This window comes from Cucumis sativus, chromosome 2 (genome assembly GCF_000004075.3).
Source record: "Cucumis sativus cultivar 9930 chromosome 2, Cucumber_9930_V3, whole genome shotgun sequence".
Lineage (NCBI taxonomy): Eukaryota > Viridiplantae > Streptophyta > Magnoliopsida > Cucurbitales > Cucurbitaceae > Cucumis > Cucumis sativus.
In genome coordinates, this window is record NC_026656.2 from 22,335,543 (window position 1) to 22,354,654 (window position 19,112).

Here is a 19,112-nt window from a genome sequence, read left to right on the forward strand (position 1 = left end):
ACCAAATTACATTCCCAATATATTTCTTCTCTCTCTCTCTATGTGATTCATTTATTGGCAATCTAAACATATTTAAACCAATTTTAAAGTTTGACCGATACGTTATATGTTCGACGTTTGAATCTCTCGTTCATGTTGATTAAACCACAAATTATTTAGAAAATGAAAAAAATAATGATACTAAAATACATGAAAACTTATTATTATTATTATTTATAATCCTATCATATAAGATAATTAGAAAACCATTCAAATTAAGACGTCGAGAGTTATTCAAGATGAACTCCAAATTCTACATGAGAGTCTGAGCCTGAAGGGTACTGGAAAACACCCAAAGTCCAAATCCACTCGTAAAAGAGAAAATACCAATCGAGGTTGGACTTTAGCTTAAGTGCATAAAATAAATTACCATTAGTTTTTCGAAAGTTCTTTTCTTTTTTAATTAAAAAGGTTAAGAATACGGGTAATGAATCCAAAAGCTATCTATTTCTTTCGTTTTTGCTGTAACTAGAATGTATTGTCTCACTTTGTTGCACATGAAGTTTAAGAACTAAGAATACTCTTTAGTTATTTTTATTGATTCATGTTGACTGCTATTTGATTCGTGCATTTCTTATCTATATCTATTCTATACTATATGGGAGAAACCTTCATTTTTCCATTCACACTTTTAAAGGTTGGTTTTACTGTTATTCTAAGTAATTTTACATTAAATATAATACAAAAAACACAAATTTCTTTTTATATTATTTAGCCTCATACAAAAAATGGATTTAAAAAAGAGAAAATTTTAAAACTAGTACATTTTACAAAATATTTACAACCTATAGCAAATTCTATCACTAATAGTTATTGATATGCTACAATGATAGAATCCAAAATTTTGCTATAGTTTGTAAATTTTTTAATTTATTTTGCTATTTTAAAAAATATCCCTTTAAAAAAGTTAATAGAAAATATTTACTAAAAAGAGACCTTTTAAAAAATATTTAGGAAGTCTTCAATTTAAAAACTTTACTGTAGATTATAAATATTTTTTAAAATTTGTTATTTTTAAAAAAATTTCTACTAAAAACAACTTTTTTTTATCTACTTTAACTTTAAAAATATGAAAAAAGAACAATCTTATTTAATCTCTAACTAATATCTACTTCGCAATTTTGTTTTATAAAAATGAAATATGATATCGATCTAACATTTTTGTATGAATAGTCGAGTTAAATCTTTGTTTTCATTTGATATCTCCTTGCATTTTTTTGTTTAATTCTAGTTTTGTTAACTTATCCTCGTAAATTTTAAGATTCTTTTTTTTTTGTTAAAAGTAGAAAAATTGTTTTTACTAAACACAAAATTCATGTAAATATGTGAAATGTTGTATTTTTTTTTTTTTTGACAACTTTCCTAATTTTTATGATTTTTTTGCAGCTTAATTTAAAATCATGGCAACATATTTGTGTTCTGTAAGGAGTAGTACACAATTCCATTGTTTAAAGTATTCTATCTCTTACAATTTTTCTTCTATAATTTAACACGAAATGTGTTTTCTAAACTCTATGTGATTGAATAGTTTCCACCACTGCTAATAAGACGTGCAAAGGCAGGAGGAACAATTGCATTCCATCTTAGTTTCAGTTTGAAGTCCAATACTTTTCCAATAATTAGATACCTGTGCTTTTTATATCCGATTAGAGGTTGAAATCTGGATGCGTATTGTTACTATTTACCTTGAGAAGATTCAGAATTGTCAAGCACAATAGGTTGAGGAAAGTAGGCGCGAGACAAAGACCTGTCGCACCCATATAGCGGCGCCAAATCCCGACCCGATTCATAATCACAGACCCAAAATCAGTTCCCCTTCCACTTACCACTTTCCAGTTCCCACACCCGTGCGGTGCAACCCAAACTGTAGCGACTTCTCCTTAACACCACACCGCCCATCTTATCTGCCCAAGCCACCCACCCCCTGATTCCAAAATCCCCGCTTCTCCTTCCTGGGTTTTCATCTTCTTCTTCATACACTCTCCCACTTCCCCCCCTTTCCCTTCTATTGTCCTTTTTCTTTCTGTTTTCCCAAACCCTTTTACCTTTTCCCTGTAATTCCCATGGAGAAAGGCCTCCCATGGCCTAAATTTGCCCCCTTTTAGTTGCTTTCTCTCTAACCCACATTCCCTTTTCCAGGTATCTTCTGTTTCTTCTCCTACTTTGTCTATGTTGTTCAGCTCTGCAATTGTAGTTCTATGAGGGATGAAATTTATATCGTGATCATTTTTACTTTGTTGCTTTCGAGTGTTTTGCAGTTTTTCCTGTTCTTTTAGCTATCTGCTTTCGAGTGCTTTGTTTTATTTTTGTAGATTATTTGCATTATTTTCTGTTTTTGTTTTTGTTTTTATCTTTCCCTCTGATGAGTGAAGGGCAGTTTCCAAAAGCAGATCTTGACTTGCGGCTACATTATTAGTTTTTTGAGGTCTGAATTTTCTGTTTTGTGTAGGAGAGAAGAACGATTATTTATTCTTAGAAGCGGGTGGAATTAGTTTAACTGCAGTGGATTGAAGTATGGATTCTAAAATTTAGTCATTTATGGTCAGGAGCTTGCTTAACTTTTGAGGAAATATAAGTTGACTCTGAACTTCCATAAGATATTCGCCTAAAAGCCGAAGTTTAGATAGCGCACACAATTGCTCTTACCTTCCCCCAATATTCCTTTGCATTTCCTTTTGGAGTTGATGCTTTGTTTCTTTTTAGAAAAAGGTGGCACTGACACTATGCACGCAGGGATCTTGATATAAATAATCCAGAAATTTATCTTATGCTTACATCAACAATTCCATTTTTGATAACTGAAGTTGTAAGTTGCACCAAAATAGCTTCAATCTTTCCGTCCCCTCCCTTTTACATCTTCGCTTGGAGTACACCGTTCATTGTAGGAAAAATTGGCGCTAAGCATTACCGGATACTGTTACGAAGAGTCCATTAGTTTATCTTACTTACATTATGGACTTTATTTTTAACAACTAAAACTATAAGTTGTACCAAAAATGTCCGAGCTGTGTTTTTATAATTTGAAATACACCAAGTAGTTGCTTATCAGTCAATATCACATTTGGGGTGATGTTTTATGTTTTAGTAATATGTTGAGATCACAATCTACTTGATTAGGAACTGCTGCTACAAAATACTAAAGCTATGCAAACAGCATACATTATATATATATATTTATTTATTTATTTATAAGAACATGCTTACATTATATACTTCATTTGTTCCCATTTCATTGAACATTTTTATCCTTACACAGATTGGCCTGCATATTCTACCTTATTTGTGCAAAAAGATTGTCCAAATCAATGGGTGGTACATTCAATCCACAAATTTTGGTAGACAAGCTAGCCAGGCTTAACAACTCACAGGCGAGCATTGAGAGTATCCTCTGTGAAATTTATAACAAAAGTTATTGTTATTGATTTTTTATTATTCTCTTCTTTTGGCCTTTAATTCTCTTGTTTTGTTGACAGAATTATGTATTAAGTTCTTTGAGGTATTTTTCACCTATTGTTTCTTTGGTAGTGTTTTTGTGGTGAAGTTGGTGTAATAATGAGCTTGCTTAATGTTGTTGTGTGTAACCCTGTGAATTTGTAATGAATTACTTTCATCGTTACACATTTGGAAATTAATTAGGTTCCATTAGTGTATTAGTCAGGCTGTCTGTATTTAATTTTATGCTTTAGGAGAAGTTCTACTTCTCTTCATTATTGGTGTCTTTGTTTAACTGTCCTGTTGATGTTCCTTTTTGTTTGCTTTTACAAGATGGGGTTTGGATGTACGTTCTCAGTTTGCCCTTTAGGACTTATTGTGGTTTTCTCTCTCTCTCAGTTCCACCTTCATTTCAATGTCTCTCTATGTATATATATTATATAGTATAATGGTATAGTACTGTGGACCTGTGGTACTGCTGTATTGGTATCTAACAGTCCATTTCTGGTATGCTTCTATGACATTATAAATATATGAAATGAGAAGATGAGAATAAGGTTAATGGCACTAGCCACTAGGTGAGGCACTAAAAGTGCATTAGAGAGTGCCAAATGCCTTGGTGTGTGTCTTATTACTTTGTCTGTTTGGTATATTAGTTCCATCCTTAATGTGATTAAGCTTTATCCCACTGGTGCATATTTCACATGAACAAAGCCAAACAAGTTGTAGAAACATGGGACAAGCAGTTTCATTGTTCTCCACGTGAGCAGAGGTTGGCATATCTGTATCTTGCTAATGACATTTTGCAGAACAGTAGGAGAAAAGGCTCAGAGTTTGTTGGTGAATTTTGGAAAGTCCTACCTGATGCACTGCGTGATGTAATTGGAAATGGAGACGAATTTGGAAGAAATGCTGCCCTACGACTGGTAAATCTATGCTTACTACGCATCCTTACCCTTTGTTAACTTTTTATTCTGTGCATAAAATTTCTTGAACCTCCATCTTCTATGTTTCTGTCCTTACTTCTTTGGTGAAAATCTAATTGGATACTTGGCATTCAAGTCTCTTGTACTATGTGGAACCTCGAAGTTTGTTTAGAGTTGCCTTCTTATTTCTTACATATTGTTAACACTGTTTCTTAGATGCTTAGATTTTCATATTAAGGACATTCCATCTTTTACTCTCCCCAGACACCCTGGCTAAGATCTTGTGGTGCACCTTTTTTTTTTGGATTCGAATTCTTAAGGAAAGATGAATGTTATTCCCTGCGTTAAAAAAGAATAGATTATTTGTCTTTGTGGATTTAATCCCTTTAATACAACCAATTTCCAATTTATGGAAGTACATAAGATTGTTCAAGAACAAGAAAATATTATTATCAATAACAAAACCTTTCTACCCTCTCCTTGAGCTGAGCGAAAATATTATTATAAAAGGACTACAAAATAGTCTATCTCATGTCAATGCATTCGTCCCTTATTTATGACTGTTGGTCATTAACTATTTTATTTGGTCTATTAGATAAAATATTCTCTGTGATTTTCCTTTTATTTTAGCCATTGGCCCATTTCCAACATCATCACCTGATCTCTCCATCTCTCTGAAAATCTTATTCCTCTTGATCCAAATATCTCACCGAACAACAATGATGACAACAAACATTGAGGAGATCCTTCTTCATCAAGCTTCCAAGTAGGGCAACTTTTGTTACTCAACTTTATTAATAGTTTGGCCCTCTGGGTTGGAGGGAGAACATACAATTTTGGAGGCGAGGATAGAATTTTGCTCGCCTTTCTTGCGATCAGGTTTAAGCTTAGTAATTCCTTTCATAACTCAATTTCTGTACTTTGGCTAGCTGGAACCTTCTCGTGGCTGAGGCTTCCCCCACTTTTTTACACGTTTTCTTCGTTACTTGTAGCTAACTTATACTCAATTTTCTCGTCCATTTAATTTGTTGGCCATTAATTGTTCCTTCCAATAAAAGTAGAATACTAGATTTCAAGTTTCCCATACATGTATTATTGTCCTTTACTTATTAAACTCAAATGTGTAACATAGTACTAAACTAACTATTGAATATGATTCTTCAATCTGGGAATAAGTTAGTTGTAAATGAAGATCAAATCTTCACATTTTTTGAAATTTTCCCAAATTTCCATGTCATTCTTTTTGTATTTAATGGTTCTTGATACGTTGAAATGGAAGGTTTTGATTGTTTTGTCTGGACTCTGATATCATGTATTTTATTTACACACCTATTTTAAATTTATGCATAGATTGGCATTTGGGAAGAAAGAAAAGTTTTTGGATCTCGAGGACAGAGTCTTAAAGAAGAGATAATGGGAAAACATTTGGAAACTGGTAATCGTAATGGGAAGCCATTCAACAGTAAACTGGTAGGATATTATTGCTCTTTCATCATGTTCGAGTTATGTTCATTAATAGTCTGACCATTAAATCATCTATTCTCATTTTTTCTTTTTCAACAGAAACAATCTGCAAGTGTGTCATTGGATAAAATAGTTTCTGGTTATCAAGTTGTTTATGGAAAGGAGATTGATGAAGATGCAGTATTGAGCAAATGCAGGAATTCTATTAGCTATCTTGAGAAATTGGACAAAGAAATTGGCAATGATGTCAATTCAGGTATTTATACATTGTGATGGGCTTATAATTATTTTTTCTGCATGGTTAGTATTATCAGCTCTCTTTGTGTAAAATTTTAAAGATTGGGGAACAAGCATTCTGGAATTAGGGAACTAACTAACTCTTGCTGCTACGTTTTTTTTTGCTCCCTCCACCTCCACCTGACGACTTCAGACTCAAACCACAAAAAGGGGTTGTTCCTTTTTGTTTTAATAAAAATGATATTTTCTTGGTTTCTGAGAACTCAAACATGTGAAGGTCTTTATCTTCAGTTTCAGCACTTTGTTTGGCTGGTTGGGTTGAAAGAATTTATTTATTTATATATATTACTTTCGCTCTCTCATTTTCTTCCGTGTTTCCTGTTTAAAAGAAAAACTTATTTTCTGTTAGTTACTTACATAACTTGTTACATTGTCATGCAATTTAAAATTGAAAAATAAATCATTTTAGTTGTTTATTCACTTGTTTTCTTGGAATCACAAACACTCGTTTTGCCAGTGCCTGTGTTAGACACATGACATGCAAGGATATGGCCAGACACACTTCAAACACGTCTCATACATGTGAATTTTTTTTTGTATTTTATTTTTAACCTTTCAAATTTTTAACACATCAAGGGCATGGATCAGACATGTCTAGACATGTAGCGTACACACACACTAACTTAGGAAAGTTTATTGAGAATTTGAAAAGGACATCAAAGCAACCTTACTATTACTTCATACCCATTGACCAAACAATCACTTATCTTTTTTATAAATATCCTTATCCCTAAAATTTAACCTGACAAATAAATTAGAGCATAATGCATCCTTGGTCTCTAAGGTATGTTTATTTGATTCTTGAGTTTTAAAAAAGAATGCTTTAGTCCTTGCGATTTTAAAATTAGTTCTAAACGGTTCCTCAATTATTTTGATAGTTAGGCGGCTAACAAAAATGTGACTTGGTATGTTGAAGTGCCGGTTTGAATAGTTGACATTTTTTACTTATTTTATATTATTTTCTATGGGTTGCATTGATTTTTCTTCCATCTATCCGTTCTTCTTTCTCTCCTTGGTCTCCCCTCTTTCCCATTGTCTTCTTTATCCTTCTGCTCATGGTCTTTCCCATTTTGTCATTTTTATCGAACTTGTTGTCCTTCTTTACTCTACCTCAGTTTCAATCTCCTCCTCCTTTCAGATTAAAAAATGGACCATAATTTCGAAACAATTCGAATAATCCCACAACCACAGGTTGGCCTAGTGGTAAAAAAGAGACATAGTCTCAATAAGTTGCCAAGAGGATAAGGGTTCAATCTATGGTAATCACCTACCTAGGAATTAGTTTCCTACGAGTTTTCTTGACACCCAAATGTTGTAGGACCAAGAGTTTTTTCTATGAGATAGTCGAGATGTACGTAAGTTGACCCATGCGTAAGATAGCTTGGACACTCATAGATATAAAAAAATGAAAAAGAAATCCAAAAATTCCATTTCAAGAATCACTTAGAACTATGAGCTGCTTGTCCTTATAAAGCCCCCAAAATCCCACCCATTAAGCTAGACCAATCACCACTAACCAATCCCCTAATTCCTTTTTGCTCTTTATTTCCTTGGTTAGTTCGTTTGTTCTCTATGAAAAATTGTTGGGTGGGGTCTATTTTTGGTTCACATTCTCCCTCTCATCTGGGTTCTGTTGCCCTCTATCTAAATGGGAACCACTAGACATGATTGATCTTCTATCTATGGTTGGAGAGTCTCGTGGCGGCCCAAAGAGAGAGGATACTCGTGTTTGGAACCTAGTCCTTTGGAAGGGTTCTCCTACTTTGCTTAACTAATCCCCTTCCTTTGAGTGATTTCATATCTGCCAATTTGTGAAATGTGAAAATTTCGTAAAATGAGACAGTCTCAATAACTAACGAAGAGATCGTGGGTTTAATCCATGGTGGCAACTTACCTAAGGATTAATTTCCTATGAGTTTCCTCGATACCCAAATGTTGTAGGGTCAGACGAATTGTCTTATGAGATTAGTTGAAGTGCGCGTAAGTTGGTCCGGACACTTGCGGATATAAAAAAATAAAAAAATAAAAAGGTGAAAATTTCCCAAAAAGTTAGGTTTTTTGGTTATCCATGGAAGAACTAACACCTGTAAAGGGTTTTGAGAAGGTTTCCCAATTTGATTTGTTGCATCTTGTGTAGGGTAGCAAAAAAGAAAATTGGTCACATTCTTTAAGAGTGTGACTTTGCTTTTTTAGTGTAGAGATGATTTTTGGAGGAGTTGATGTTAGCTTGGCTAGACTGAGACTGTGGACATAGGGTTGTGGAGTTCTTGCTCCATTTAGAGGATAGTTTTTTTATTTTTTTTTGCAAACTGGGGAGCGTGTTATTGTTGGGGGGCTTTGGAGAGACAATAGGATTTTTAGATGATTTGATTGAATCTCATGGACCAAATAAAAAAACTCCAACCCCACCAAAAGTGTATCTTGCCCAAATTAGATGCTGGGATCCATGCTTCTTATTGTTACAAGCACATTTAATTTTTTATGTTAAATTTATGTGCGTTCTCAAACTTTATAGTATATACACCTTTATTGTTTTTTCTTCTACAAAACATATTCTAGTATGTCCATGCCCTACATTTCTAGAAATAGATGTGTTGCCGTGTTGTATTCATGCCTGGTCTTCACAACTTCTTTTGTTTTTGTTAAACATTAAGATCGTTTGCATTTTGTTGTTATTCTTCCTCTTTATCTACCCAGGGCAATACCGTGGATCTTCAATTGCAGATGATTTGAGGGGACATCATTCAATTTTGAGGGACTGCATCGAACAATTAACAACAATTGAAACATCAAGGGCTAGCCTTGTGTCTCATTTGAGAGAGGCTCTTCAAGAACAGGTATGCTAGCATTCCTCTAGGAAAAAAAAAGTAGTGACATGGTCAAAGTAAATCTGGATTTTTTTTAATAATAATAAAAAAAATTATTTGCAGGAATTCAAGTTGGAGCAAGTCCGAAATCAACTTCAGGTTTGCATTTCTACTTCACCTTGTCTTGGTGTACGGGGCCAATGATTCTTTATTTTTCTAATTACTTGGTTCAGATTGACCAAATATGAAAACTCCTTTGGTTTTGTGGGACTGGTTTAATTTTTAACCTGAAACTAACCTCCTAGCCTTAAGTTGAAATTCATGCCTAGTTATTATTCTTCATTTTAAAGTTCATACTTAACCAAACCTTGATTGTTTTGTTTTTCTTTCTGTTTCTTGTTTTAAATTTAAATTTTGTTTTGTTTTGTTATGTTTTTAACGCAACCAAACCTTAACAATGCAAGAAACCTAATCCTATGGATAGGCTTTCCAGATTAGTGTCGTTTGAACCATACTTATTATATGTGAGTTGATATAAAGCAAGTCAGGGTTCCTTGTATCTACCTTCCCAAGTTGATGAATATTATGTGGGGAACTATTCTGTAAGTTTTACGGAAAGCTTTATGCTTGAAAGATAAGGCAGAGTTTTCTCCTTTGTTTGAGAAAACAGTGCATTAAATCAAGTATTTACGGCTAGTTTTTGGTGCAAACACATCTCTCCTTTTACTGGTTATAGAGTTCCTTTGTTGTCAAGGGAAACCAAAAAACTCAAGGCTGACTGAAACTGCTGTTGGAATCAATTTTTGGTTTGGGTTTTTATAAAGAAAGACCGATCATACTTGGTTGGTTTTGGGTTTGGCAAGGCTGGAACGAACATACTTTAGACTTATTATTTATTTAATTAAAAAATATATATATAATTGAATAATGTTACGAGTTCAATTGGCTATATATGCTCTCTTGTAACTTCCAGGTCTTGAGTCTGACACCTTTGGATGCTTCTTTTTTTCATGTGAATTAAAACAAATGGAGTTGGTTTTCTGCGGCCAACCCAGTGCTAGCACCCATTCATATTTCAAGGGCCCGAGGCCGGGGCCCAACAATATGAAGATAACATGTTTGGGTTTAGTGGAAATAGGGAACTGCCGAGCCGAGTCAACTGAACCGCCACCTTACGGTTTGGGGCCATTCGGCTTAATTTTAATTTTGGCAGTTTGGCACTCTTTTTTGTTTCCATTTTGGGCGCTGGGATACTTCTTCATCCCCTCTTTGTATATTCATTTTCATATTTTCAATTTCTTCTAGAAAAAGAACTTCCCCTCTTTGAATATGTGTCAAGCTAATCTTCTTTAAAATAACTCTAATTTTTTTTTGTTCCATTTTTCAATCACGAGATTATCAGGAGTAAAGAACATATATTAAAAATTGTCTGTTTGTTTTTTTAATTGTTTATTTTGTATTTGAACACGATCTTTGAAGAAATAACGTCTAAAGTAGAAAGTAGAAACACAAATCTTGGACTTTCATTGTCAAATCCAGTTTCTTGAATAGTTTCTAAGTTTTTACAGAGCTGCGGATACCTTTTATTAAGCATATTTAGGAAGGAAAATCGCTAAGAAAGGTGTTTTTGCTTTTTAGTCTCGGTGCAATGCATGCACAAATAGAATCCCCAACATTGACAGAAAAGCTCTAAAAGAAAAACCCAAGCTAGTTCAACTCTCAAATGCTTGTGATATGTGCTTTTAGTTCCTGCACTACCATTTTGCTGCTAAACGTTGGTTTCTCCTGCTGGAAATTCTTTGAGGGAAATGGATTTTACTTTAAGTCTCCATGACTATCTATCTGGGATTTAATATCAAATATTGTGACTTCTCTTGGCAACCAAATTTTGTACGCGTGCAAGTTTACTGAACAAAAATTCACACATGGCTGTCTGGTGTTTTTATGGGTTGTTGGCTAAAGATAGAGTGAACGCTGAAGTTCTTTGGATAGGTTAGATCTTCTTTAGGAGTCCTTGGATTGAGGAATTTTAGGATTTTTAGGACATGGTTTAAACCTTTTAAATCCTTTCACAGACATGTACTATATACGGCCTCCATGATTATGTTAGATTGTAATGGTATTTTCTTGGCCACTGGATCTTGAGGTACGCGTGTTTTGAGGAGCAAAATCTTTTGACATGCTGAAGATATCACATATCAGCATGTTTTGATAGAAGTGGTTGGACTCTAGACTATGGAGTGAACCAATTGCAAATCTACCTTTTGTGCTGTTGAAAGCTTGAGAACTAGAGTGGAATGTACCCTAACATTCCTACAAGTTTTCCTAATCATGTTAAATATTTTGCTTCGTTATTGAAATAAAGAAAAGAGACTTTAACACATTTTGTCATCTAAATTCTACCAATGTTTTAAAAAACCAACTTTTTAGAAGTATTGTTTAAAAACCTGTTTTTGGAATATGGAATTTGGCTATAAGAATTCAACTATTTTACTTGGAAAATTTGAAAATCATATAAAGAACAAAAGACCAAATGGGATGTTGGGGGTTGGGTGGGGGGGGACAATATTTCTGTTACCAGCTGAAACGTAATTAATGGCTTTGTGAGACATGTTTGAAACAATACTTCTCTTCTGACATGTTTGTATATTGACAGGCTTCTCATTCCCAGTCGGAACAAACTCAGAATCTCTGCCGCCAGTTTTTAAATGGTGAAAATGTGCAACCTATGACTGAAGAGGGATCAAAAGATGCTCAGACCTCAGTAGCACCTCACAGCCTTGTATCAAGGGAGAGAGAACAATCAGCGCCAGTAATGTATGCAGCCTCAGTACCTTTCCCTTCAAAACCTGGGCCTAATGAGGAAGATCCCCGCAAGTCTGCTGCTGCTGCAGTGGCAGCAAAGCTCACAGCATCGACATCCTCGGTACAAATGCTCTCTTATGTCCTATCTTCGCTGGCATCAGAGGGCGTAATCGGAAATCCAAATAAAGATTTACCTGGCGATTATCCGTCTGAAAAGAGGCCGAAACTTGAAAATGACCAGTTGCCTTACCCGCTGCCTCCCAATCCTCAGCGACCACCAGTCTCTTCCTTCCCTCACCCAGAGTCTCTCCAACATAACTCTTCATCCACCAGTCAACAATACACTCCTTCTGACCCTCCACCTCCTCCGTCATCATCTCCCCCGCCGATGCCTCCGTTACCTCCCGTCGCACAGTTCCCTCTGCCCCAGTTCACACAGAATGCAGGGTCAGTAAGTAGCATACCGATACCTTACAGTTACAGTATGACACAATCACTGCCACCATTGGCAATGCCTGGCTATCCAAATGCAGGTGCCCCAGTGACCGGGATGTCTCCTTTTACAATACCAACAAATTCTTACCAGAATTTTCAGGCTCCAGATGGTAGTTTCTATAGTCAGTCTTCATCGATGCCAATGGCACCAATTTCTAGGCAATAGAGCTGTGTAATACTAGTGCTATTTGATCTGTTGTGCTAACAAATCTTTCAGGAAGTGGTGCATCCCATTAAGGTCCATCGAGGAAATCTTGCATCGAGGAAATCTTGCATCCTTGTAATTCTCCACCTTAAGTTCTGACGACTTAACTACATGGATTTTGCACATAGTAATAGTTTGTAGTCTATCTTCACTTTCCAATGTATTGCTTGGAGTTTCTGACTATATTTGGCCTAGTTGAATGGAGTAGTATGATAATGAATTGTGTTGACTTCATAGATTTTTGCACATAGTAAGAGTTTGTAATTTAACTTCATTTATTAATGTAATACTCGGAGGCTAGAACAGAATTTTATCTTGTTGACTAAAGTCTGATTGTTTATTTTGCTTTCTGTCTGGAATCTGGATTAGTTTTAGCTCACAGTTGGAGAGTTGAAGTTAAGAGATGTTATATTAGACTGAATAAATATCTTGTCAACATCTAAAAGAGAATAATCATTGCGTTTTGATGACTATGAAGTCCTAGGCACTTGAATTAGCTCTTAATCCTACAAGTTTTGAAGAGAATCCATGTAATATATCGATAGAAATTCACATTTCATTTGGAAGATGAGGGACAATGCAGATCGATATTGTTAGTTAGTCCAAAATCCACACTAGTCATGTAGTACAGCTCTGACTTATTAGGAAATTGTTTGTGAGTTCTTTCTAGAAGTGTGCTGCTTTAATAACTTGAAAACTTTATTGGGTTATTTTGGACAATTTTTTTGTTAGGATTGTAGCCATGATTATAAGCTTTTGAGATGAGATGATTAACAAGATTTGTGCTATTTCGAAATGCTTAGCTGCCTTGAGTCAAGTGGGTTACATGGTTTGATTTTAATCTTTTCTTAGGTTACATGACCTCAATCTCACTTGGTTGACCTTCATACATCAAATACGTGGTTTCTCTTGTACACTTGTTTGGGCTATTCGCCACCCAAATAGATGCTTTTTTGGCTCACTCAAAATCGTTTCTTTTCACTTTTCAAAGTGTAAAATAATTTTTAATACTTCAAGTTTTTTACTTCGTGATCAAGTATTTAGATACAAATGTAATATATGAGATTGATATCTTCAACTTTTCTTATGCATGTTTTGAAAAAGGAAATTATTTAATAAAATTGTCAAAATACAAGATTTAAAATACTTTTACAATTTTACTTTCACGGTACAATGATACAAAATTGTTAGTCACATTATCGTGTCTTAACTTTCTTTCCATTTCTAGATTTCGAAATTGCAAGCGTAAGACTTATCTAGAAGGGTTCGATGTTACATCATCATCTTCTTCCTTTCTGTTTTCATTCCTTATCCCTTTCTAACATTCTTTATCTTACATCTCGTTTTCTCATTCTCATATTTCAGTTTTTTTAATGAAGATTTCATCTCATTTTCAACCTCAATTCTATCGCCCAAGCAGTACAACTTTGAAAAATGGCAGCATGATGAATTCATTGAATGTGATAAACACAAACAAATATTAGTCCCATTGTTTCCTTTATCAACTACAACTATTATATATATATACACACACTGTATCATCTTTGTTTATTTGATTTGCATGATATGACTATTGAATAATATGAACTGTGTCCTTTAATTTAGACGTACAGTTGTTTTCTATTTTTTTTTTTCCTTATTGCCAACTATCCATCTAGAGATTAGAGATTGATCAACCATAATTAGTTTGGTCAATAACTATTTGTGTATTTTGAACTTAAACTTATTCTTATTTTTTTCTCTCTTAATTTCTTACTATAGTTTTTATATTTTTTTTAAAAAAGTAAAAGGTGTTGAAAATCTGAGTTAAAATCACAAAGAAAAAACAAGTTTTAAAGTACTTTTTTTCTCTTTTCAAATTTTCGTTTTTCTTAAAATGTTGGTAAATGTTAGATAATAAGGCAATAATATTGTAGCTGAAAACTGTGTTTATGAGTTTGATTTTCAAAAGCTAATAATACTAAATGGATCTAATTAATCTTTATTATACTTTCTAATATCTTTATAACAATGCTTTCAAACAATCACAACCACCCTCGTAAAATTTCAAAAGCTAAAAATGAAACCAAAATTAAATTTTGTATATCGAAATAAGATTTAAAGTCAAGATGACTATAACTCAACCGATATAGTACTTGTACTATCAACCTCAAAATCAGAGATTCGATTCTCCCATTGTATATCTTTGATTCCTTATTACAAAACAAATTCATTCAATTACATATTAAAATTCTTTTTCCTTTAGAAAAATGTTGAACTAGGTAGTGTGGAATGGAACAAATAATTTGGTTGTTTAAATAAGTAAATCAATCACCTTTACACTTTTCATTTCACACTTCAAATCTATTTATTTATATATACATCTAAAATGCAATTACTTCCTTAAGCAGGACTCTAATTTGTTTTTCAAAAATAAAATTTGAACTCTTCAAAACCCATTAGTATGATATATATATATAAATATATATTGAATCACAATTGGTCACCATCTCTTCTTTTCCAAAAGCAATCAACGCCTTTGTTTATTATATATTAGACTTAATTACTATAAACTTACCTCTCTACCCTTATGAAATTCCTATTTTAACCTTTCATTTTGCCTACAATTTATACTTTTCTATTTCTAATCTTAGTTTCTTCATGCCATATCTATCGATTGATGCTCGTAGACGACGACTATCAATGTCTATCAGTGTCTATCATTGATAAAATCTAAAATTTTATTATATCTATAGATATCTTTAGTAATTTGATGCTAATTTTTCATAAGAAAAGAAAAAGAAGCTCGTATTCATAACAAAAAGAGATTTCAATATTTAACAAGTTTAAGAAATTTGCTCTATACAATATTAAATTTTCATCAACATGTCATATTTTCATGTTTTCATAAATTTGATATCGGTATGACGTGTTAATCAATATTTTAATTAAAAAATTCACTGATTGAAATATAATACAAAATTATAAAATATACTAAAATTCAAATTTATTTGTTTGAATGACTTATTTTTAATAGAAAAACATATCAATTATGTAATTGATATTTCTATAAATGATTAAACATAAAACTTGATTTAATTGAAAGTTGTGGGGAAGTTGAATTTATAGCAAAGAGACGTTGCAACCAATTGTTCTAAAAGGTTAACAAATTGGGAATACAAAATTAGGGTTTTGGACATATTGGAAATTCCTAAGTATGTTCACATTTACATTTAATTTAGGACTTATTTACTTAATTCACCAATTTAATTTGAAATTAATAATTAATTAAGTTATATATATATATATATATATATATATATATATATATATAATTGAATAAAAAAAATGGTTACAATTATTTATTTGAATAGGTTGAATGAAAATGAAAGGCACCTTAATATATATCACATCACATGGCTGCATTTTCTTAATGGGTTTTGTGGGTGCATGAGACGACTTTGACTTTTCAACAAATCCTTTTCATATCTTTTATATTGCTTCTTTTTATTTTTCTTCTCATTTTAATATTGTCTCCGGGTGTACTTACTCGTAACAAAATTCTATCGATGAATTATCAAATGTAATAAACGTTCATCATAAATATAATTGGATGGTTTTGGTTTCTGTTTACTGAGAGTTAAAAGTCTACGAGATTGATCCTAATAACAAATTCATATTTTTAATAACGTAAAAGTAACGATAATATTGATGGTGAATTTAATGTAATTTTTAAACCTAATTAAATTAATAATTATATGCTCTAACTTTTCAATTTATCATTGATTTATATTTCTTTTCTCATGGACTTAATTAATTTTTTTTTTCAAAGTTTTTATTAAGTCTCAAACTTTAAATTTATTTTCACAAGTCTTTAACAAAATTTAAAATTTTAAGAAATTAATTAAGTACTTGAATTTAAATTTAATAATTTTAAGAAATTACTAGTTTTATTTGTATGGACGTTTTTAAGAGTAGCAGAATAAATTAAAATATTTACAAGCTATAACAATTTTTTGAATTTTATTTCGGATAGTTTTCTATCACTATAGCACATCAATGACTATAAGTGATATAATTTGCTATAGAGTGTAAATATTTTATAAAAGTTCCTTTACTTGTAACGTTCAAGAACTAATTTATAATTCAACTGTTATTTTATAAACAAAACGATAATACTTTTCAATTTAAAAGAGAAAATTTTCATTTTATAAAATTCAATAACTAATTTGATAGAATATTCAATAATTTTCTTCCCAATTAAAAAAGTTTAATAAAATAGTCAAGATTAGCGTGAAAAAGTCATTTGTCTATTTCCATACTAAATATCAAGTCTTCCATCCTGATCATACTAATTATCATGGAGCTAAACTCGATTTGATATTATTTCTCTATTTTTAGTCGTATTAAAATTTGATCATTTTTATTTTATAAAGTTTAGGCTTTTATTAGAATATAAAATTTTGTTATATTGTGTATATTTATTTTTTTATATTTAAAAAATTATGGAAAAGAAAATTTGAAAAAGGAAAAAAATATATTGGAAAATTTTTTCTCTTTCTTTCTTTTAACTTCATGCCATCAACGCATCATCTCCACATTCCATGCATATTTAGTCAACTAAAGACCCACCACAAGAAAATTTGTAATTTCCTTTTCTTGGGGAGGAAAAGTTTTAGTTCAATATGTATATTTATTAATTATCTATCTCAAAATAAATAAAGCTTAGTTTATACGAGTTTATCTCCAAAAATTGAATTCTTAACCTCACATATTGTTCGAAAGAAAAATTAAATTATATTCCAACACCAAACACATTTCATAATACTCGATTAAAATGTGATATAATATATTGATTAAACAGAAATATTTGTAAAAGAAACACAATTAACTAATATAATAGACCCTTAGGCTCGTGAATTGATTCAAGGAAAAAAGTGGAAATGAGCCAAGGCTCACTCCAAGCTGACCAAGAGGTCGAGCTAGCAAGTGCCCTCGAGAAACATTTAACCATGTTGAGTTGTTTGGTTCAATGAAATCGGAAAAATATCTTAAATGAAGTTTGAATTTTTTGAAGAAATTAAAGGTTTTTTATTACGGACTTTTGACTATTTTTTTTTTTTTTAAATATCAATCATTTCGATTATTTTATTTATTTCGTTTTAACAAAGTAATGATACAATCAAAATTAATATGAGCATAATTCCAAGTAATATAAATTAGAGATTTGAATACTAGATGGAAAGATATATAAAATATAACGATAAGAGTTTGGAGATTAAAATATACATTTGAGTTTAAGCATCTACAGAATGGATAGAAAAAATATAAGAATCATATGATTTTCTTTTTGTAGTCAAGATAATAAAAAATAGTTGATGCTTGGAGTTGTAAATGTACAAAATAACGTCATTTGAGAATATTAAGTTAGTGGTATATTTGAGAATAGTAATGTATCACTGCATAGATTACTATTTGTGTTTATCGAATTCTATCGTTGGTAGATAATAATTTTTTAAATAAGAAACAACCCTTATTTTAAATAAGAGATACGTACAAATTAAATAAAGAAGACTAGTTGGCAAATAAGAAAAAAAACGTGCAAAAAGTTATACTAAAAAAGATGTCATTTACACGAAAATCTATAAAAGCTCTAAACATCTAATACTGGGAAGAAACAAACATGGTGATCATCCATATGTCAATCTTCTGGTACAAAATAAACAACTCAAATTCAACCGTAAGAAAGAACGAAGTAAAGAAAGAAAATTTAATTAAAAACAACTCAAATGTTATACAAAATTTAAAAATGTCAATAAATTGAAAAAAAATATTTACATTGTATAGAATAATTTTGAAAAAGACAAAAGTGCATAGACCTACCATGAAAAATACAAAATATGCCTAAGTTAACACGTGATTAATCAATCACGTGAATGCATGTAATTCTTCTTCTAAATGATCATGATACTCGATCGTTTAGGAAATGATACACGATCGTGTAAGAAATAATATACGATTATGTAGGTACACGATAATGTATGAAATGATACACAATCGTGTCAATAGTATCAACACCGACCATATGTGCTCATGTAGTTATACTTTTAAACGATCGTGTAGAAAATGATACACAATCGTGTAAATGATGATATACAATGATTTTGAAACGATGAGAAACGATGATTTTGAAAAGTCCTATAGTAAATGATCATCTAGTTCATCCACAACACATTACAAAAAATAATACAAGATTGATGATTGATTGAAAATAAAGGTAATAATAGCACAAGTATAATGAATAAGAATAATAATAATTATAAAGCAATGATAATGATTTAGAAAAAATGCAAAAAGAAAAATGCAGAAGAAGAAGAGAAAGGAAGAAATCAAAGTTGTGTGAAATTTAGAAACAACGACAAGTAAACCTGGAATATTTTAAAAAATGCCGTTTTATGGACTTTTTAATTTTGTTGAACAGATAGTGAATATTTGGGTAGTTCAATATTTATAAAAATTAATCTTATTTTCAAAAAAATTTCAAAAAATTGATAAACTATTTACATTAAAATAAAAACTATAAAAACAAAATTCATTTGCAAATAAAGTTTATTGTATTTAGAAATATATACTTTTTTGGAAGTTAGTTTTTTTAAAATAATT

General features: G+C 31.7%; 1 protein-coding gene across 2 annotated transcripts; it reads left to right on the forward strand.

The window, feature by feature from the left end:
• Positions 1 to 1,644: 1,644 nt before the first annotated feature.
• On the forward strand, positions 1,645 to 12,810 carry LOC101215983 (UPF0400 protein C337.03). Of its 2 annotated transcripts, XM_031881520.1 has the most exons (9): positions 1,645 to 2,178; positions 2,489 to 2,551; positions 3,296 to 3,420; positions 4,150 to 4,397; positions 5,748 to 5,867; positions 5,961 to 6,117; positions 8,856 to 8,995; positions 9,089 to 9,124; positions 11,622 to 12,810. In XM_031881520.1, exons 3-9 carry the CDS (start codon positions 3,345 to 3,347, stop codon positions 12,429 to 12,431), a joined length of 1,587 nt encoding a protein of 528 aa, XP_031737380.1. In that variant the 5' UTR covers positions 1,645 to 2,178; positions 2,489 to 2,551; positions 3,296 to 3,344; the 3' UTR covers positions 12,432 to 12,810. The 2 variants fall into 2 exon arrangements, with proteins under 2 accessions (XP_031737380.1, XP_004138638.1); XM_004138590.3 differs by lacking the exon at positions 2,489 to 2,551 and having other exon boundaries at positions 1,646 to 2,178.
• The last annotated feature ends 6,302 nt before the right edge of the window (positions 12,811 to 19,112 follow it).